The sequence below is a fragment of the Ambystoma mexicanum genome, chromosome 3p (genome assembly GCF_040938575.1).
Source record: "Ambystoma mexicanum isolate Mex_15411 chromosome 3p, UKY_AmexF1_1, whole genome shotgun sequence".
Classification (NCBI taxonomy): domain Eukaryota; kingdom Metazoa; phylum Chordata; class Amphibia; order Caudata; family Ambystomatidae; genus Ambystoma; species Ambystoma mexicanum.
In genome coordinates, this window is record NC_090925.1 from 1,181,950,453 (window position 1) to 1,181,972,967 (window position 22,515).

The window sequence follows — 22,515 nt, forward strand, 5'->3', positions numbered from 1 at the left end:
AACCCTAGATTCCACCCCAAAGTTTGTTTTCTTTATTTTGTCTCCATAGTTGCTCATTTTAGCTGCCTACCTGCACCGGGGACACAACATTGTCCTTCCATTGCATGTGGCACACCTTGCTTGCCTTTTCCAATTGCCCCACATTTTGTAGGCTCTCACCCAGTGTACTCTGGTCAAACCTCCTTTCATCTAATTACTTTTCTTTTCATGGGAGGACTATTCCATGAGCTATGTTTCTTTTTCAACCCCATTCCAATATCTCTATTTGCTGATACCCCTCTACGTTAGGTGCCGTTACTATGAGATTGCTAATGGATGCAAAAAGAGGACCCACTTTGAGACATGCACAAAAAATTGATCTGCTCTCACTTATCAAATCTATGTTTGACTATAATATGAGCATCAGCTTTATTATTTCTTATTAGAGTTTGTTGTGTTTGGAAAGATCCCACTTATTCATAGGGCCTCTCGCTAGAAACGCAAACAGTTTGTCACCTACCTAAAAGTGGACAAAGACTATGAAAGTATCACTGAGTGTTGCATGATCCCTTCTATCCCAAAAGCTTTCTGATCCCTGAAGCTGGGCACCTGTTCTTCAAATATCTCTTTAGCTTGAAACTTTATTCTTGAACACTATATGGATTACACCAAACTAAAAGTTGAACATTTTTTTGATCTTTTGAACTTTTATTTAGTTATTCTGCTTTTAAGGAAGTGAAGGAGAACACAAAAACAACATAGAGAGCCCCCTCTACAAACAGCACCTCTTTCGACAATCTCTTTATCTAAGGTTGGGGCAACAGTACTCTTCAGCATGTCCCAAGCAGCTCAGCAAAATTGCTGGTGGCTCTGCTCTCTGGACGCGGACCCTGAAACCCACACACCCTGGGAGGCTGCTTGGCAATGTTCTTGACCGTCTTTGTTTGAGTATGTACCTGAGTAAGAAGGATTTACTCACTGCAGGGGTATTATTTCCAAGTGTCCTGTGCGGCCCCTGCTGTAAAATGGCTTCATCATCCTCATTAGTGTGACATTTGGGAGGTAGTGGTCACACCCTGTTGTCACTACCACAGGGGGAATTGTACCCAGTGAACAGGTGTCAGAGAGTTTACCCCTCCATATTCTAATTTGTGCTGAACCCACTCCAGACACATTGAATAGTGAAAGCCCAACGAGAATGCTGTCAAATGGCTGCTTTCCCCTTGATATCCTTGTGTTTGCAGACAAGCTGCTGGTACTGCTGCCCTCTCACTTGTAGTCTTATCCACTACTGGCCAATTTTCAGGCTCTTCCTCGACTCTGCTCTCCCATTTGATTCTCCTTTGCATCATTACCAATATCTCCCCAGCCTCACCATTATCACCTGTGCCAACATCATTCCACCAACAAATTTATTAGCAGCATCTGTTGGAGGTGGAGGCCGAGGTGAGGAGCGGATTTCCCATGTGACTTATCAGTCAGAACATATTCAATAACTGTGCCTTCACCTCTTCAGATTCAAGGTACATCTCATATCTACATGCAACTCGCATCAAGATTGCTGTACTTGTTCATGCACAAAAAGGAAAGGGAACTACGCATAAGAATCAGAGAGCATCTCAGCCTAATTTGGGAGCGAGGATCCTAAAATGCCTTTGGCCCAACAGTGGCAATCACCAATCAGAAGAGAAATCAGGAATGATTTTGTGCAATTAATCAAGGTAAACCCTCACCCAGAGGAGGCAGCAGAGAATTATAACTGAGAAAACTATAATACTCAGTAGACGGTGCACATTGCCATTACTTTCCATGGGCAATCATTAATCCCTTTTCAAAACTATGTTTGCAAACAATTAATCTGCAGCAAAAAACACAATTAATCTTGGCATTTTAACATTTAGCCCTGCAGGAGTTTAATCTAAGAAACACAGAATGAATACCTACGCGAGACAAATGAGGATGCCTTCGTGGAACACAAGGGGTTTCAGGCATCTCACGACAAAGAGCGACGTGAACCTGGGGGACTTCGATCTCCTGTCTGCAAGAGACTTGGTGTTGTCAGAAGCCATGTTTGGATGGATACAACATAACTTTCAGCCCTGCCATAAAAGGCCCTAAAGGAAGACCAACATCAGGCCTTTTTACCGCAAATAAGTCAGGAAGTGGATTTAACTTGATCAAGGTGGCATTTTCCAACTTGTTTGCCCAGGAAATCAAATTGGGGTGGTTAACCCCAGTAGTTGAGTTAAGCCAGGCTAAAGTACTCTGCTTGGCAATCATAAATCTATATTGGAACCTGAGGGTCCTCTCGAACAAAGTTTTCCAGGATTTGGTGGCATCTCTGATAGATGATGCATACGTAAATCATGTAATTTGTAACTTAATTCTGTGAGGTGGCCTAAATGTCAGGTGTCTGTTGGGGAACTCTGCATTAAAAGCATGTCTATATAAAGGTCCTTCGCCATCGAGAGGAGTGATTTGGCAATACCTTATCCCAACCAGGGATATGCACATGTTGAATGGTCAAATGCTGGAGAACATTTCTCCGCAAGCGAGTTGGCCAAGAGACAGACAAGAGGCGTTCATAGACTATATATTTGTCTCCAAGAGTTTTCTATCCTTTGTTTCATCCATTAAAGTAGTTGACACAATCCATAGTGACCACAACCTGTTGGCAATGTCTTGGGTAGCAGCCACGGTCAGTGATAGAAAAAGAATGGTGGAACCAGTTGTTGAGTGCAATGGAGGGACACGATTGAGAATGTGAATTACATACCCCTGCTTAAATGCTTCCATTAAAAAATTGGGGAATGCCACGGTTAGCCACAACAACATTACACTTCTATGACACTGCTTTGGTTGTAAAAAGGAAGGAAACAAGGAGGATACAATGGAGAGCTGAAAATTTCAAGCAACCTGATGACCTACTTAGAGCCAAAACAGCAGTGAAGTATTATCAAAAATGGCTCAGTATGACTCTGAAACCATGATGAAATCAATTTGCATGAGAAAAGTGAGCAGATTCTGGTCTTTCTGACATTCCTGTTTGGCAAATGCCATCATACCTCAGTGGAACAGTGTTTTGGAGGAAGCATGGGTATCTCACTTCAGTGGGCTCTACGGAGAGAAGAGGAACTTGGGCATCCTCGATTTGATAGAGAGGGCAACACCATGGAATGCCCCCCATGAAACTGAGGATATAATGGAGAAACTAATGAAATTGAACAGTTCACATGTCCCTGATGGTCTCACTAACACAAAGTTAAAACAAAATATGAAGCCGTGAGTTGCCTTTATTCACCTGCTGTTTAAACGAACTGTCCAGAAGATTTTTCTCCCAGAGTCATGTAGCCATAGTGGTCCCAATATTTGAGAAGGGCGAAAGGAAGATCCTAGGAACTATCACCCAATCGCCCTGTTGATGTGTTCAGTAAGATCTTTGGCTCCATGCTCTTGATGAGACTAAATGAATGGTCTGGGAGTGAAGGATGTAACAACCCTTTCCAGACTGGATTTGTAAGAGGGATTGGAACTGGGGTGAACATCTTGCATTTGAGTAGTCTGAAGGGGTTGGTATGGGAGGAAAAACCGAGGATTTAATTGTCCTTCATTGACTCCGTTCAGGCCTTTCACCAGGTGGGCTGAACATGTCTGTGAAAATAATTGTTGAATTTGAACTGTCCAAGGTCAATTCTGTTCCCTTTGCTGTAATTGCATTCAAACACCAGCATGACAGTAAGACTGAACAAAACCGGTCTCTTTTTGTCTGAGATTAAATTCTCTAGTGGCCTAAAATAAGGAAATGGTACCTCTACCAAACCCCGGGGAAACACCAGAGTACATTAACATGGTTCGCACTGATATCTAGGTTTGATTCTTAAATAATGCCCTTCTTGCCATACTCATCATTTAGGATAGCTGAACAATCCCTTTTCCTAACACACTTGGATAGCGGAATGCAATTCTGCAATAATGACACGATGTGCATTGTAAAGTCACCATATGTAGGTATTCCCTTGCATGTGTTCCCATCGTATGCAAGTACAGTTTATTCTGCTGCATTCCTGCCATAGCCCTTTCACTACTCAGAGTAGTACACCACATCACAGGCGGACCAATCACCAGCATCAAAAACCATACATACGTGGAACCTATGGTAGTCCCCTGCATGAATGTGACGTTAATGGAGTTACATCAAGGCAAATGAGCTTGAAATAAAAAGTAGTAAATTGAAAAATAAAGTAATTCGTCAAAAAGCACCACCTCAGAATTAATTAAAGTATTTCAGGAAAACAACTGGTGGTGGAGGTGGTATGATAATGTAAGTATTTTGTAAGTCCCTTTGAACATGAACTTAAGGGGTTTCAAATTAAGGATGGGTTAGATATAGAAGAAGACTGGTGACGTCAAGTATAGCAATCTTTGACTAGCAACAGGGTGGTTTTCCCATGCAGACATTACTTGCTGCCTATAAAGGAACAATGGTTTCGACTATTATGTCTGGAGATGACATCTGGGCACCCATTGATACTGATTGAAGAAGCATAAGGTTAAACCATGGAATAAAATTGCGGGTCTGGCACAATGAGTTTCAGCGGAATTAATTTGGGTCTATGGCTATACAAATAAAATATAGTCAAAGTAAAGTAAACAGTATTCTACCCGTGTTCAGCATTGCCTTTATGTATTGTATAATCTATACTGGCAGAATTTGGTTTATCACAGAAAATAAGTGATTTTAGCCAATACATGATGAGATGTCCATCGTACTGTCCATCGTACTGAACCAAAAGTGAAATTCAATATGCAGGTGGCAGTGAGGGGATTCTAAAACCTTCAGACCCCTACCACTCAATTAAATAATTTAACAAACAAATAAGAGTCTATGACTAAATGGCATTAGACATATGTCGGGAACTGTCTACTGAGGAAGAAGAAAGCCTAGAGATAGCTGCTATCTTACATTATGTTATGTTATGTTATATTATTAGTATGTGTACTGTGCACAGCTGCTTTCTGCATGGTCTCCAGGTGCACTCGCAAACCTGGAGGGGAGTGGGCAGGCTTGTTTGTTTGAGAGTATGAGTAAAGGCAAGAATGTGGTCCTTTGTTATGTTGGTACAGATCCGACGTACCCTGGACTTGGAGTGAATGAGAGCTTCCTATTTGTGATTATTATGTTATATTGTATTGCAGCCACGTATTTGTGAGCAGCAGCGTAGCTGAAGTTTTTTGGGTCTAGCATAGTTTGTATTTGTGGTAAACCAGCATACCTAGTTAAATGCATTGGCACAATAGATTCTTGAGTGAACCAGGGATCTGACAGCCAATGTTCTTTGTAGGAAGTGGAGCTAGGCATAATCCAACTCATTGACCGCAGATGGTAGAAGCACTTTTAACTATTGTGTTGACTTGGGAATCCAATGTGGGGCCACTTCCCGTTAATATGCTGGTATTCTTGATCCACCTAGATGTTCTAGGACAGTTAGCAGTGTCTGATGGCCAGGGTTGATGTGTTTCCTGGCACGCATGAGGCAAGACTATCATTATTTCAGTTTTTTGCTTTTTCACTTTTAAGTTGTTCACTGTCATCCATTCACTTATTTGCATGAGGTAGTTGGTTAGCGGGATGCTGGAGCGTTCCTTGTTGATCATTTTATATATGAACTTGGTGTTGTCCGCATGGCTGTAAGAAATGGGCCTATATGTTTTATGATGTTCATCAATGGGTCCATATAGTTGTTGGAGACGAGTGGCGAAGGTATCGATCCTGGATGAACTCCACAAGTTATGTCCTATGGGCTCAATCAGAAAGGGGGAAGCCAAGTGATTTCTGTTGTGTCTGGTGAGAAGTATCCTATATATTGTAAAGGCGTGTTAAGGGTTCAAATGTCTTCAATTCTTCGGATTAATGCTATGGAGATGTCAAGGAATAGGAGTTCCAAGGTAGTGTTTTGGTCCGCAGATGCTTTGAGGTTGACCCAGATATAAACGAGTGCTGATTATTTGGTGCCTCCCAAGGGACTAAAACAATCTTTCCTATGATCTAGTAGGTTATATAACTTGACATGAAAATGTGACTGTATTCATAGATGTCTATAATGATAGCAGGACATGGTATGTTTGAGCTATGTCAGTGATTAGAGGTGTCTTGGGGGTCTCTAACTCTTTTTGGAAGTGGCTGCAAGTAAACCATCATACATGGTTTTTTGAATGACTCCTCTTCTGAGTGTGCAGTTCATCAATTTGCAATAGTAGGAGGCTGGAGCTTCCTTAGTGAGGATTTCTTTGTAGATTTTCGAGGGCAAGGGTTCCACCAGAAAGCCCGCTTCATTGCTTAGTTTCACCCATTTTTTTAAGAGTAGTTCAGATAGTGGTTTAAATATGTTCCTAGGAGGGTGGGCGGGTTTGTGGATTGGTTATTGACCTTAGGAATATGATCGTTGCTTCTGTTCTTTTTTGCAGTGCTGATTGTGTGCTGTATGTTTGCTATTTTTTTGTAAACTGATTGGTGATATCTTTGCACAGTCTGGGGGTTGGTGTCAGCATTGCTCTGCAAGCTGCAGGATTTATAATCTCGTTATTGATTTGGTGAAGTACCTTTCATGGTGAGGAGCCGTACTGATAGTTTCAGAGTAGTAGCTTTTCTTTGCTTTTACGATTTCAGTTCTGTAATTTCGGATTTGTTTTTGGTAGTCTGCTTTGCCTTTTTGGTTGTACTGTTTCTTCCATGTCTGTATCTATTTCTTGTGCATTTAGAAAGGATATGGCCATCATTCATGCAATGTCTGCACAAAGATGTCCGGGCATTCTTTGTGTGTACATAAGAATGAGTCTTCATGCAAAATTGAATGCAGCGGCAACAATGGAGTCGCGTTTCCTGACTTCAGACATCACAATTGGATGCCTTGTCACGCACACACATTCTACAAAGATGACAAAGTTCACAGTGATGCAAATGTTTTCATGAATTAGGACCAGGGCCTATACTTTTCAATGTAGAAGTTCTGCATACTCTGTTGAGTGCACCTCCCAGTTTAATGGCATTTCTTTTAGTTTATTATGCCAATTCCAATTTTATTAAAGTGCGTAGTCAGGGATTATGTAGCAATATTTTCCTTTATTATCAAAGCAGCACTTAGAAACACAATTTGTTGTGGACTGCAAGTCCCATTATTGTCTGGCCCATGCCAGAGGGTGTCTCTTCCACACCCACCCACTAACTTAAGAAGCCCCACAATACACCAAACCTCCTCTATTTCATGACTGGCATTGCAAGTTCTCCTTATTAAGGTTTGCCCCATAATCATCTCAGAATGTAGAACCACCACCCGTGGCTGCAATACAATATAACATAATGTCAGGTTGGGTTCCAAACATGGCCATACTCTAAGAACCATGCATTTGTGTAGTTTTCCGTGACTTGCAGAGGTTTAATATGTATATGAGTAAATTGTGCTTTTAAATTATTCTGACCCAATGGAGCTGATGATTAACGAACAGTAGTTTTGGAATTGTCACACTAGGTCTGATCCCTAATTGTGTGTAAAGGCGGGGTATCTTGTGTGGTCCTGTCTTGTGCATACCCTTAATTTCTCCCTCTACTCACAAGCCCCCCGGCAACAAAAAAGAGGGTTGTTCGCTCAATTGTAGATTACACAAAAAAGGAATACCTACAGGAAAAGAAGAGCTGGGAACAGGAATCCCTCACGACATTGGCACAATGCCCATAACATTTCAAATTAAAAACACATAATTTCGGCACACTAGGAAAGACAGGATATGCTACCCACCTAGAAACATACTTAGTTCTTCATGATGTACAACATTCTACACCATTAGGCATAAGGTTTACCAAATTAGCTTCCAGGGCTTGCAGCGATAGTCTCTCATAATCCTGCCAATCTAAAAACATCTAAAGCACCAAATTGATATCCCAACGTACTGTACAGTTGATATGTAACCTGAATCCCTCTGAAAAGGGAAGTGATTACGAGTGTGTTCTCCTATAGTTTTCCCTCCACAACTACATGTTCTGTTGAAATGGCCAACCTATAGAGATTGTTAGATCTAGGAAAGAGACAGGGCTCTGTCCCCAAGAAAAGTGGTTGTTTGAGCCACAGTGGCAGTGAAGATACCCAGGTTCCTTGACACACACAAGTGTACGAACGCAACAAGGCTGAAGCACAAGCTGTTCTAGAGCCTTTGGCCAAGAATTCCATAAGGAAGCATGCAGCCACCTCAGAAATACCCTAGGTGGCTCAGAATCATATGAGATTCCCAATGCCAAAAGATGTAGAGCTCCGCACCCCTTCAACAGGTGCAGGTGACCACCCAGGCTGAAGAGCAGAATTGGGAAAACCAGCAGGCAAAAAGGAATCTCTGATGCCATCTGCAGGATAGACGGGTACCGAGCCTGAGCTGGCCACCAAGTCGTGAGGATGACAGACATTGATAACCTATGTCCCATGGCTAAAAGTATTTGGTCTGGAAACAAACATGTCCATCACAAATAGTTAACAGACTGTACACAAGGCTTTGGAAGACTGTGGTGTGAAGCTGCCATTCTCTGGCATCCCTGGGATTTCTGGAGCACCAATTCACCATTACATTGCATTGTCCCGGGAAGAACTGTTCTCATACTTAGAGTTGATGATTCGGATGAAACTCCCAAAGGGGTTCAGCAAGAACATACAATTCCTTGGACAGATTTCTTCCCCCACTGTTTGATATTTTGGGCCTCAATGGTGCACCGATGTCTATGCTTGGCAAACGTCCTTATAGAAAAGGTACTGGGTAGCAGCTCTAAAAATGTATGTTTTTTCACTCCCATCTTGTCCAAGTAGTTCAGTATTGGCCACACCGCCAATGGTCCTGCAGCCCTCTGGGCTGGAATCCGATTCTAACAGATTTGTAGTGGAACCATGGCTGTCCAGTTCCAAGCCTGCATGTCAGAGAGGCATTAAACAATCGTTCTCCACCCCCGAGAGCAGGCTCCTGTCTGTATGAGAATCCCCATGCATGAGATCTTCAATGGTCAGTCTTTGAAAGGCCCCGCAGGGTATGGTCCAGGAAAGATCACATTGATTAATGATGAGAGGATGCTGGGCAAATATTGAGGAGTGGGGGATGGAGTCATTAATAGTATTCCCACTTCCCTCTTAATGGAACGTGCTGTTGCCAGGGGAAGATGAATCAAGTTTTTCCAGGGGGAGTTCTGAAACCTCTGGGGCATCATGTCCTGGTATGAAACACAGTTAGATTTGTCTCAATGTACAAACCCCAATCCATGCATGAGAGCTTTTTCTTGTTATGAGTGGTTGAGGCATTCCTCCCAAGACTCAAGATGTCGTCCAAATAATTGTTTAGCCATATTTCCCATAATCTTAGGAAGGACACCACTGGCCTCAACAACTTCAAGAAACACCACCAGGCCAAAGACAGAGGGAGCCACTGTCATGTGAATTGTAACTCATTCCTATGTCATCTGAATTTAGGATGAATGTGGCTCATTAGGTATGCATCTTTGATTTCCGGCGTCACCATCCAACAGCTAGGATCAAGAGCATTCCATAGTGTGGCTATGGTCTCCATGTCGAAGTGTCAAAATACAAACCATTGAATGAGAGACCTGAGATTCACAATTGGTTTGAATGTTGTGTGCTCCTCTTAAACCCAAAAAAAAGGTTGCTCCATAGCCCAGATGATGAGGAGAGAATATATGTATTGCCCACTTCGGTAAAAGAATCAGAAAATCAGTGCTCTATTTGCACTTGAAAAGTGGCCATGCCAACGGGAATGAGAATGAATTGGAGGATGGATGAAGTCCACAAAACTCCTGGACAGCGTATAGAGTAAAATGATCCTATGAAGTCAGTTTCCCAATGTTTAGAAACAAACCTTCCATTGAGTGAGCACTCCATCCCTTACTATAGAAAAGGCTCACTATGTATGTTCTTGGAAAGCCACTTCTGAAGAACTGACCAGGTTAGGAAAAGGAGAGCATATCTTCTTGTAATTGTCAAGTACCTGGTCTTGCCATTGCTGTGATCCAGTTCTTGGCAATTGTTCTGGGTGAGGCAAACTGGTTTTAGACTTCCCGAGGTGATCCAGAGTTTTTTCAGGCCACATGTATGGTGTAGGGACCAGCACCTGAACCCCTCTTCTCAAGGAGTTCACAGGGCAGTTGCCTGGAGGTCTGTTCCCCATGCATTGGTGCAGCTCCTTGGATTAATGATGCATAGGGACAGCACCAAGCACTGGCTGGGAGAGCTGGGTGATGAAATGGTGGGCTGCAGAGCTGGCACAATGAAATGGTGAGCTGTAGAACTGGCACAATGAATGCTGGAGGTGGCAGAACCAGGATGGCCACTGGAAGGAGGGAGGTCAAGTAGCAAAGCAGGAGAGATGGAGACCATTTGGGCACAGGCAAGGCAGGGAGAAGGAAACCAGGGGGAAGGCAGAAACAGAAAAGGGCAACGGCACAGAGCGAGTTAAGGGAGAACTCAATAAAAGAAGTGTAGTCCAGGAGAACAGATGTAGTATGCAGGGTAACAACATACAGAACATGCTAAGACGCATCCGGGTTCCCGTTTGTGTGGTTTAAATACACTGGCATCCTGGAACCAAAGCCTACGATTTTGAACACCATTGCTGTGGCAGTGAACGATGCACACAAGGCTGCGTATGCGTGGGAGAGTACCGCAGGTCCCTCACGCATGAGCGGCATGTAAAATATGGCAATGCCCATGGTGAAGTTTTGCATACAATCTGTATAAACATTGGATTACATTTATAGCTAGACTTGTGGTCAAAATAGATTTAACAGGGTTGGATCTCATGTATTCTCAAAATGCTGTAAATTGATGTTCATTTGCTTCTCTAGGGAGTGACTTGTTGTTGAGTTGGTTGACTCCTACATTGTCCAGTTTCATTATGAGCAAGAGTGCTGTCTTGGCTGAGGGGGCATAACATGTAACGACACACAACTCTCCTTCAAGTGTACCTCCTATGCTTCCTCCTCTTTCTTTCTCATTCCTGACTCTTTCTCTACTTTTCAGGCATGGTGTGCTGCTAACAGTCTCTGCCTTAATGCGAGTAAGATTGAGATCCTTCTCATCGGGATCTCAGCTCCTTCCTTCCCTGCTATGTTCTGGCCGCCCTCCATGGGACCTCTCACCCTCTTGTGACCCAAAAAACCTGGGAGTTACCTTTGACTCCTCTCTCTCCTTCTCTCCTAAAATCACAGACCTTGCCAAGAAGGCCCACTTTCAGCTGCACCTCCTCCAAGTAAATTCTCCCTTTCCTCACCTTCCCCAAGAAACTCAATGTCTCCAGAGCTCTGGTCCTCTCTAGGCTGGACTACTGTAACAGCCTTCCTCAACCTGCCTATCTCCTCCCTTTGCCCCCTTCAACTAATCCAGAATAGCACTGCAAGACTTATCATTTGCCTCAAGCCCAGGGACCGCATCTCTCCAGCCCTAAGATTTCTCCAGTGGTTCCCTGTTGCTGCAAGAATCAAGTTCAAAACCCTATGCATCATCCATAAGGTATTTTAGGGCCTGGGACCCCGCTACATCCAACTCTCCCTAAATACCTCCCTGCTAGAGCCTTTCGATCTCCTAGCTCCAACTCTCTGCAGATCAGACGCTTCTCCAAGCAGAGTGTGAGGGTAGATCTCTCTCCTACACAGGCGCCTCCCACTGGAATGGCCTCCCTGCCCCACTCAGACTTGAGCCAGATCTCCTTAAATTCTGTAAGCTTCACAAGACCCCTCCCTTATAATGCTCCCTCTCTGCCTTTTGACTGGCTGCCTGGCTCCTTCAGATTCTTACAGGGCACCTGGCCCTTCCTGACAAGTCTAACCTGCACTTGGTCTCCTCTGACCATCCCCACCCTCCTGCTTGCCCATGAGCTTCCACCCTCTGCACTAGCCTGGCTGGGCCTGCTCCCCTGAGCCCCTCCAGCCCTGTTCCTCATACTTAGCATGTGGATCTTCTGCCCTCCACTCTCTTCTCCGCGGGTGACATTTACCTGGCCTCCCCTGATACTCCCTTAACCTCACCAGCACTTCCCCCCTCCCTTGCACTTCTGTTTACTGCACTTGCACAATCCAAATGTCACAAGAGCTAGTAGGGCCATTTTGTCTTCTCATCCCTGTTCCACACCCCCCTTGTCTTGTTGCGCCTTGAAGCACATTGTGTATAGGCTCATTATAAAAACACAATTAATAAATATTTACAATAAACAAAAACTAAAGCTGCACATTTTAATGTTTTTAGGGTAGATGAGAATCAGTTGAGAACCGGTGAAAATGAATAGTATGCTGGAATTGTGCTAGACTATTGTTTTATCAATATATGTAGAGTGAGAGTTTACCAAGCCCTGAGTATTTTACTTATATTTGCTCAATATCTTAGTTTTAATGCATTGGAGGAGTTTGCAGAAGACTTCTTCTTTTCACATGAACATGATTCCTCAATCCCTCAGTTGGCATCTGTTCATAGCAGTATTATCTGATGGATGGTTATAATGACTATTTGCACAGGTAGGTTGATACTTTAAGGAGCAGGGATGCTATTTGCACATTAGGTTTGACAGTTGGCCTTGCATATCTAGGGGTGCATGTGAAATGTTTTCATGTTCATCCTCTGATGTTTGAGGATCTTGTTAGGAATGTTTTCATGTGTTTGTAAGGAGAGATGGAGAACAAGCATCATTCATTATTGGTAGATTTTTCTGGCCTGTGGGGTGAGGATTTTAAGAGTACTGGTGCTCTGACATTTTTATCAGTCAAAATGGGAGGATACCAAGGCAAGAATATCAAGTTGTGAATAAATGTTGGCCAAGGAGTAGCGAGGCTGAATTGGGCCATGCCCTTTGGTCATCAACTTTGTCTTTGCTGCATTGTATCAAGTTATGTATGTATTTATTTATTTATTGTTTGCTTGTTAGGCGCTTATACCATAAGAAAGCAGGAGTGGGGAAATGCATTAAAACACATTATTTAATACAGTAATACATTAAGATACATCAAAACACAATAATTAACAGCAGTAGCGGAAAGGAAAAGAGGACAAACCTAGTATGCATTGTGAGTATTCAGAACGTGCAAGTGAAGCAAGGAAGAGGGCAGAGTGGGTAAGTGACTGGGGAGTCTGAGCTCAAGGGTGAGCCACAGATGGAGTGCTGGGAATGTTGAGGGCCACATGGCCTGCAGCCGCCAGAGGTGTAAGTGTGAGCCTCCAGGGTGGAGGGGGTAAGTGCAAGTGCAGTGGAAAGACAGGAGCTGGGCCAATTGGGTGTGGGAGGTCAGGACCCAGAGGATGCAAAAGGGCCCAGGAAACCAATCACAACAACTGAGGGATTAGCAGAGGAGAGTAGAAGGGGAGGAGGAGGTAAAGAGGAAGGTATTAAGGAGCTTTCAGAATTTAAAATAAATCCTCCTCAATGCACAGAGGGAGGGGGAGGCTGTTCTATAGAAGAGAGCCAGCTGAAGAGAGTGAACGACCCCCTACCCTCTGTTTAGCAAAACGCTTTACACATACAGAGTTGGTGCCAGAGGAACATAGTGGTCTAGAGGAGGAATATTTAGTAAGATAAAGTTGAAGATAGTGTGGTCCCTGGGCCCAGACAGCCTTGCGGAGGATGCAGAGGTATTTGAATTTAATCCGTGCAGCAACCAGGAGCCAGTGAATACTTTTTAGGGCAGGAGAGATGTGGTCCCTGGGCTTAAGGCCAAGGATAAGTTTTGCTGTTTTATTCTGGATTAGCTGGAAGCGTCGCAGAGTGGATGATGGAAGATTCAGGAGGAGGCTATTACAATAGTCAAGCCTAGAGAGAACCAGGGCTTGGGTCACATTGAGCCTCTGGGGGAAAGTGAGAAAAGGGAAAATTACTTTGAGAAGGAAGAGCTGAAAGTGAGACTTCTTGGCAATGTCCTGAGTGTGAGGGAGGAAGGAGAGAGAAGAGTTGAAGATGACTCCAAGGTTTCTGGCTTCAGAAGAGGGCACAGGTGGAGAGCCCAAAGAGGAAGGCCAGAGTGAGGGGGAGAAGGAGGGATCAGGGGTCCCGATGGGAAGGATCTCGGTTTTACAGGCGTTGAGGCAGAGATTGTTGGAGGTGCACCAGGTCTGGATGGCAGATAGGCAAGCAGGGGTGATGGAGAGTGCAAGAGGGTTGGCAGGGATATCATTCCTGTGAAGCAATTAATAGAGACTTGTGAATCAAGTAAGTGGATGATGTGGTTGAATGAGGAAGTCATGTTAAATGTAGATCTGGCAGGTTGATTGATTGCCAGCAGGATCCAAACTAATATTATCCTTGATTGAGAGCACTGCTGGAGGAATCCAAGTTACAGTAAACAAGGGAGGGAGCCAGAGCAAGGAAGAGATTTAGGTTCTAACCTCACTCACTTGATGGATGCTTTATGAACACATCACTCTAGAATTCCCTTGTCCATCTTTCTACCACTGTAGCACATGCACAGACTTTGCTTATATGTCCTCACCTTGCTAAGAATAGCAAATATTTAACTAAAGCTGCTTGCTTATAAAAGAGATGCAGCTATATATTTCACATTTCTAAAAAAGAAATCTAAAGTATGGAAAAAGAACATGGTCAGTCTGCTGTTTATGCCATTATACTCTTATTAGTGACACCTGTTTTCATATTTGTCTTACAGGAAATGTACCCTTTATCAACAAGCCAGTAAGGCTGGCGTACAGGGGTCCAGTCCACTGTGTTAGCTTGATCCTGCGGCATGAAGGTATAGCCGGAATATACCGTGGGTCTGGTGCAATGATTCTCAGAGATATTCCTGGGTATTGCCTATATTTCATTCCATATGCATTTCTGTGTAAATGGATCACTCCAGAAGGTCACAGTGCGCCAAGTGCCTATTCTGTTTGGATGGCAGGGGGCATTGCAGGTAAGCAAACGGAATTAAGACAACAAAAAAATGTTGTTTATGTTATCTGTCATACAATTTGGTTTTACAGCTTGTTCATTGGACACCCCTTCGAAGTGTAATCATCTGTGTATTTCCTTTATTTAAAGATCAGACTGTCCGTGTTAGGCAATTACATCCTTTCGTATTACACCTCTTGACTTACTTCTTTATACTTTACTTCATATGGGTTGCAAGGAATTTTAACTTCATCCCAAAGAATTGAAAGGGTTAACTTGATGTGAGGGTCTTCCTACCTTTGGGCATCCCTATAGAAACCAGCATCCCAAAGTTTAATCAGCTCTGTGTCACTATCAGGGATATAACCTATGAGACGAAAACAAAGCAAAAGGCATTGTTACAAGAACAGTGGGATATTGTTATGCCATAATGTTTTGGGGAACAATTCATGCTGCCATGCTTGTCTCGTTACACACTCATCTAGCCCTGACTTGGAAGCTGTTGCATGTATTTCGCTCATCCGCCTCCAACTCCCTCAGCTCCAGTCACTTCTCCAAGCAACGAACAGCCTCCCTGTCTCCCTGAAACTTGAGGAGAACCATCTCCAGTTCCGGAAGCACCGCAAGACCTTCCTCTTTGCTTCTGCTTTCTCTCCCCCTCTCCCCTGCTGAACTCCTGACTGAAACTGCACTGGTGACTGTGCTACCTTCTGGTCTCAGGCCCAGGTCCCCACCCCCGCCAGCTGCACACCTGCACTGCCTCCCGGGCAACCCCTGAACTTGCAGCTGTTTCTGTATCCCTACAGTCCCCCCAACTCTTTTTTTATTTGAATGATTTTTATTGTTTAAATATTGAGTATGATACAGATGTCAACAATTTACAGACTTTGAATAAAACAAGAACCATAAGGAAATGACATAGGGCCTCATTACGACCCAGGCGGTAAGGGGTTTACGGCAGCGTAAACAGCGCCGACCCTTACCGCCTGAGTACGAGGTCCCTTAGCGCCATGGAGCTTTTAACACCTGCTTTTAGCAGGTGTTAAAATCCATGGCGCTAAGGGACCATGGAGTTAATTACGCCACCGTAATTTACGGTGGCGTAATTAACGCCTTCCCCACTCCCATTATGCCCTATGGGGCAAAAATGGGAATGGGGAAGGGTAAATGGGGATTGGGGACTTACCGCCCCGCCGACCTCGGAATGGGGCGGTAAGTCCGCCTACAACCATGGCGTAAACGTAGTTTACGCCATGGTGGTAAAGTCACGGCCCAGGCGGTAACTTATAGCCTGGGTCGTAATGAGGCCCATAGTAAATGATTCTGGTCATTTGTAGTAGTATTTCTATATAGCTAAGTCATTTGTTAAAGCAATTGTTAAGATCACTTGCGAATTTCATATGTACTATAGTAGTTATTAACCGCATTAACATAACAAGTAGTCTAAAATTAATAGTAGTATAAGTCTGCAAAGAGTAACTTATATGTAATGAATATAGAGATTAAGGGGGAGACGTACCGGGAGACAGACAAGAGACATATAAGAATTAGGAGGGTAGAGGATAGGGGGGGGAATGGGTATATTGGATTATTTCATCAAAATTAAACTAATCATTTCGAATATTATTAAGTACAAGCATTTCAATATGAGTGTGGAAATATAGATAAAGATGCATATATATGGGTGTAGATTCATGTACCATGAGCAGTTGCATTCAAACAGTTAAGATACCTGGTGAAGTAATACCACTTAGCATTATATTTGGGAATTGTGTTATGATTATTGGCCATGCACATTTCCAGTTTATGAGTGTTACAAATAGTGTTCCAAATCCCCCCAACTCTTGACACTTAATGTCTGCACTTACCCCTGCACTTGCCACTAGCTGGCCACACTTTTACCTATTGTTTATTTATTTTATTTATTCTTTAATGTTGATCTTTTGTATTGCACTGCCCCCTTTCCCTCCCACGCACCCCCACACTTTCCCTTTTCCCCCTCCCCTGCATGTGCGCGATCTCAATATCACCTAGCTTGGTAAGATTGGTGTCTTTGTCTTCCCTCTGTTCCCCCTCCCTTGCCTCGTCGCGCCTTGAAACACTTGTGTATAGGCGTGTTATGAATGCCATATCATTTCATATTTGAGCACACCCAAAAGACGTGTTTGACGTTTTTGAAGGCTAGCATTTTTTATAGGTAGGGAAGTGTACGGGTGTTTGTTTTAGATCTGCTTTTGTCTTGTGTTAATATTGTTGTTTTGCTGTTGTGACTGTACACAAACCTACACTTTTCTTTTCAGTGCGTGGCTGTGGCTTATATTTACCCAGGCAAACGTGTACGGGGATTAGGTATTTCCCCTTTTTTGAGACTTGCAAGTGAACTAATGACCTCGATGGCTGTTGAGAATCATTGAACGGTTGCCTTCTACTTAGCGAAGCCAATTACTAATTGCCTGTGGTCCATGATGGGCCCATTAAAATGTGCATTCAGCAGCAGGTGCTGTGTGAGCCAACCCGGCCCCCTTCCCCCAACGTTTACATTCATCCGTCTGATATATTAATTGTTATTTCGGGAGTAAAACACATATCTTAGTGCCTCTTTGTGCTGAAGAGAAATCCAAAGATGGTGCCAAGATTTACAGCAGAAAGATGCATAAGGAATAATACAGACCAAATTAAGTATAAAAAGGGTTATCAAGACGAGAAATTACAAGTGGGTCAGAAGAAAAATAATGGCGTCCGCAATGGAGACTATACAAAAGCCCTGCAAACAGCCCAGAGCTACTACCCGGCGTTTAGTTCTCAGCGTAGGGACACCCCATCGGAAGTGCTATTAAGAATGCATTTGCCAGTTGCCTTGAATGGTTACAAATGAAAAAAGTGCCTGGGCGAAGAATTCTTTAAACATGTATTTATCTGGAGTTTTGGTAGATGTAAAACTTGTGGGAGATTACTCCTCAGAGCGCCAAGAGAACAATATGCCCCCATTCAATGGGGCTAAGAAGGCAAGTCAGCTTTCTCAGGAGAAAAGCAGTCACCTGGGCTGCACATACCTTATCCATTACTAGGACGGTTTGGTGTTACACAACTCTGTCATTCTGCATCAGCCTCCAGCGTGCAGCATTCGGCATCCGTGGCGCATTCCCCCTGTCTCTGCCTGACACTCATAGCCTCCTGTTCTTCAAGCAAGAGGGAGTGGCTCCTCTACATGGATGCCCAATCAGACACAAAGCTCTGCTCCACACTGATCTGCCCTGCAATGCTATGGCTCAGGGCTGACAAAGTAACCATGATACCAGCTACATCAGCAGTGCAGTTTCTATATTCCTGTGAATCAAGGTGTTATTGCTATCAGTAGGTATCCTTCAGCTTAATTCCTACTCCTACTAAGACTCATAAGAGTCATATCAGTGTGCTAGCATCTTCACCAAACATATGATCCTCCTTGTGCGAGGTGTAAGGCCAATCCCCTAGACCAGACCAAATGACCTTCATTTTTACTGAGCAGCTTTTTGGTTTTGGCACATCTGATGGACCTTCACACTATCTTGTGGCCCATAAATAGCTACAAAGCAGAGAGAGAACAGAAAGGGTTTTCGACGCACAGCAGATTATTTGGTTGGCATGGTCACTGGTAATGCTGTTAGCATGCACTGTTTGTATCACATATTGATATTTGCTTTTTTTCACTTGCCAGTTTCTCTGCTGCAGTGTCTTCTTCATCCCAGTCATTCTTGTTCATCAACATCCTTCTCCTTTTATACAGTCCTACATCTTCACTATTTGATACGTTTTCACAATTCTTCTCCTTCATCCCAGTACTTCTCCTCCTTCATCCCAATACTTCTTCTGCATTGTCCCAGACATTCACCTTCTCCTTTTCATCCCAGCTCTCCACATTTGCTCAGTCCTTCTTCTTTATACTAGCTCCCTGCCTTCATCACAGTACTGCCATTTTGCCCCAGTACTTTTCCCCTCCCTCTTTAATCCCAGTCATTCTCCTTCACCACAGTTCTTTTTCTCCCAAATCCTTCTCAATCTCTTTTGTTTCAGTCCTTCTTATATGTTGATCCTAGTCATTCTCCTCCTTCTCCTTCATACCAGTCCTTCCTCTCCTTAGTCATTCTTCTCCTACGTCCAAGTCATTCTCCTTTGTCCTAGTCTTTATTCTTCACCCTTTTCCTTCTTCTTCATCACAATACTTCTCCTCTCTTCCCCTTCGTTGCCTTTGTTTAAGTCCATCTCTTTCATCCTAGTCTTTCTTCACCTTCCCCCTTGTTTGCCTTCTGCTTCATCATAGTCATTCTCCATCATCTTAGTTATTATAGTGACTCAACCTAATTCTAGTCCTAGTCCATCTCCTGTGTTCTCACCTTTATCTTTTACACCAGTCCTTCTCCTGCATCCTACATCTTCTCATTTACCTTAATCCCAATCCTTATTCCTCTAAATCCTCTTTCATGCTAGTCTGTCTTCTCTCTATCACTTGTGCTTCATCTTTCAGGTCCTTCCTCTCCTTCTCCCTAGTCGTTGTTCCCTTGTTCTCTTCATGTTCTCCTAGTGCTCATTTATCCTAACCCTTCTTCTTAATCCTAGTCCCTCTGCTTTATCATAGTCCCCCTCTTTCTACACTGACCCTGTCATGGGTATGACGCGGAACTGCTCTGTGTGGCGCCGTTGGCGTTATCTACAAAGTATAAGGAGTTATCCTCCCAAGATGGCACCACTTCCCTCGAGCACTGTTTCAGTTCTCTGACTTCATCGAGAGGCTGTGACTCCCCGTCAACACGGAAGAGTATTTCTGGTGTCAACACAGACTGAGCAGCGCGTTGCTACAACTATCGTGAGCCACGCTCCCTGGTTTCCCGTGGACAAACTCCCTGACCAGTCTTTCACGGTTCTCGTCTCGGACATAGTCCGTTCGTCGTTTGCTTTCTACAAAGACAGATTCATTCCCAACCTGGGACTACATTACCCAGACTCCTTTTCAACTGCTGATGTTACGTCTTCTCGTGGAGGTCATTTTAGCACTTCTCACTCCTGGAACGAACAGTGGTGTTCCGGTTACCTTTTTCGTATGGCAGAGTGCCCGAAGCCCTTGCAAACCCTTGCTACCAACACCTAGAGTCCTCTAGAACTCCGCCCAAGGTACGGTCTCCATTTCTTTCCCGCTTCTGATTTTCTCATATTGTAAATTCAGAGTATCCTTACCTTTCTTGTTTACATCAACAGTCGGAGGCATAAACACGGACACAGACAACCCAGATTCCTTAGTGCTTCCTGTTGCTGTCTCTCGACGCTCGCTAACCTCGACAGCCGTCTCCCAGAACCCTCAACAATCCCCAGCTACCAGGGTTTTTTCCCCGACCCAGGGTTTCCCTGACACCTCAGTCCATGCCTGTTTTATTAGGCTGGGAGAAGGGGATTCAGGTAGATCTCTAATATCCGCACTCTGTTAGAAGACAAGGTAAGAGAGTCTGTCGTTATTCTAATTTCCTACACTTGTCAAGACTACCTCTGCCTTATAGTGAAGAGCCATCCGCTCTATTTGTGAAGGAGCTTGAAAGATAACAGGCACTCTCTTTTGTCCTAGCCGCTGTCCCTTCCACTTCACCTAGACCTTCATTCTTGCCCGACTGTCACTCGTGAATCCTCTTTCAGTCACAATCTCCCAGTCACTCACTATCTCCCATCTGTCCTGCTTTATTCATATTCCCTTTCTCCTGTCAAATGTCCCCCTTCCTCGCTCCCTCCCCTCTCTCTCCCTTTCTCTTTTGCTTGCTCCTCTCGTTCCATTCCTCCAAATGGAGGATCTCATGTAGCTATGCATGGACACTATGCAATATAAGGAGAAAAAAAGAGTGAAAGGCTACATGGCAGGATCGTAAGCATACAATGTGAAGTCATCTTTGAGACATTGGGTCTCATTATATGTTTGACAGTCTGGGAACTAGGGTACCAGTAAGCTTGCAGGTACCGTAGTTCCCGGACCGGCAAACTACGAGCTGTGCTCGCGGGTGCCTTTCTGCCCGCCAGGTCGGACCTGGTTAGCAGAGCGGCACCCGAGAGCACAGCATGTCGGATGCACCAGCTAGTGCAACAATTACCCCCAAAAGCACACAAACTGACTAGCACATGAACCTACATATTATATGTCTTCATTGTGTAATTACAGGCCTTGCTAGCTTACATCAGTGATAACTATCATCTTTACATGAATGCTGATAGCCTCTTTGCATGGACATGTCTAGTAAACCGGCGCTGGTTCTTGTAACAGCACAAATGTTCCCACCTTGATGCAAATGATAATTATAAAGCTGCATGTGCCCTCCTACACTTGGACCTCATTGCAAGTTTGGCAGTAGCCTCGCCAGAACATTTTTCCGGCACCTGCAAATGGGCAATTACCGGGTCATTATTGCCCCGCAGGACGCGGTAATTGCCCATTTGCGGGCGCCGGAATAAAATGCTCCCCATTCCCATTGAGCCCTATAGGGCTCAATGGGAATGGGGACGTCGGATGCACCGGCATCATTTGTGAATGGTGCCGGTGCATGCACTGTGCTCTGCTCGCGGGTGCCGGTACGCCCGCCAGGTTAGACCTGGTGGGAGGGAAGGCACATGCAAGCAGAACTCGTAGCTTGCTGGTCCGGTAACAACGGCACCGGCAAGCTTACCGGTACCGTTGTTACGGGACTGCCAAACTTGTGCAATCCATTTCAGAGTGGTACATTCATGTATTGAGCAGATTTATAATGAATACACTGTTCTGTTCAACATTGTTTATGAACCTGAGGAATTTGTATGTAAAGGCGCATTTTAACATTATTTTTTTTATCAAACATTTTATTGGACATTACAACAACTGGGAGCGCCATATAGGGAGCTCTCAAGGCCCAACATTCAAAACTAGCCACAAAAAAAGGAAAGAGAAAAGAAAGGGTCACTAAAAACAAAAGCAGGCAGCTTTGGTGTGTGTCGTCACAGTAGTCTCTGCACAATTATCATGTATTCCCAGACTCATGTTGATTGGTAGGCGAAGGACATGTTATCGATAGTCCTCCCATTTCTGCCAGATTTTCTTTGCTTTTGTCAGGGCAACTTCTCGCAGAAAACTCTGTGTTCCATTGCAAATACATATGTCTATGTCCGTGGCCCATAGTTCAAGGCTGGGTGCCACTTCCGAGCCCCATAATTGTGCTATGTTCCTTTTCGTTACTGCTGTAGCGGTTGACATGAATAGTTTTTCATATCTTGACAATTCAATTTCGTCCTCTATCCCCAACAGCAAAAGCTTCCGTTCTCTGGGGACTGTTTTGCCTAGTATCTTTGACAGTTCATCACAACATGCTTGCCAGTAGCATCGAATATGCTCGTACTCCCATATAATATGGAAGAAGGTGCCTTCTTCACGATTGCAGCGCAAGCAGTGTGAGTCTGATATCCTGCCCCAGCGGAAGAGTGCCACTCCTGGGTTGTAAACCCATTAGAGGATTTTAAGCTGGATGAGTCTGAGTCTGGATGAAACCGCTGTCTCCCGGGGGTACATCAGAGCAGTCATCCACTCCTCCACCTGAATTGCCCCCACGTCTAGCTCCCATTTCGCCTTTAGGCTTGCCAATTCAGTTG

General features: G+C 44.1%; 1 protein-coding gene across 8 annotated transcripts in view; it reads left to right on the forward strand.

Annotated features, from left to right (window-relative positions):
- The window catches only part of SLC25A48 (solute carrier family 25 member 48), a 317,472-nt gene that overhangs the window by 136,043 nt on the left and 158,914 nt on the right, over positions 1–22,515 (forward strand). For all 8 annotated transcript variants that reach the window (XR_011304518.1, XR_011304520.1, XR_011304519.1 and 5 more), the window contains one exon: positions 14,663–14,908. Coding sequence is in view for 5 of the 8 variants with exons in the window: in XM_069652593.1 (XP_069508694.1) it covers positions 14,663–14,908 (246 nt within the window). In the remaining 3 variants the exon portion in view is untranslated. The remainder of the gene's footprint in view (positions 1–14,662; positions 14,909–22,515) is intronic.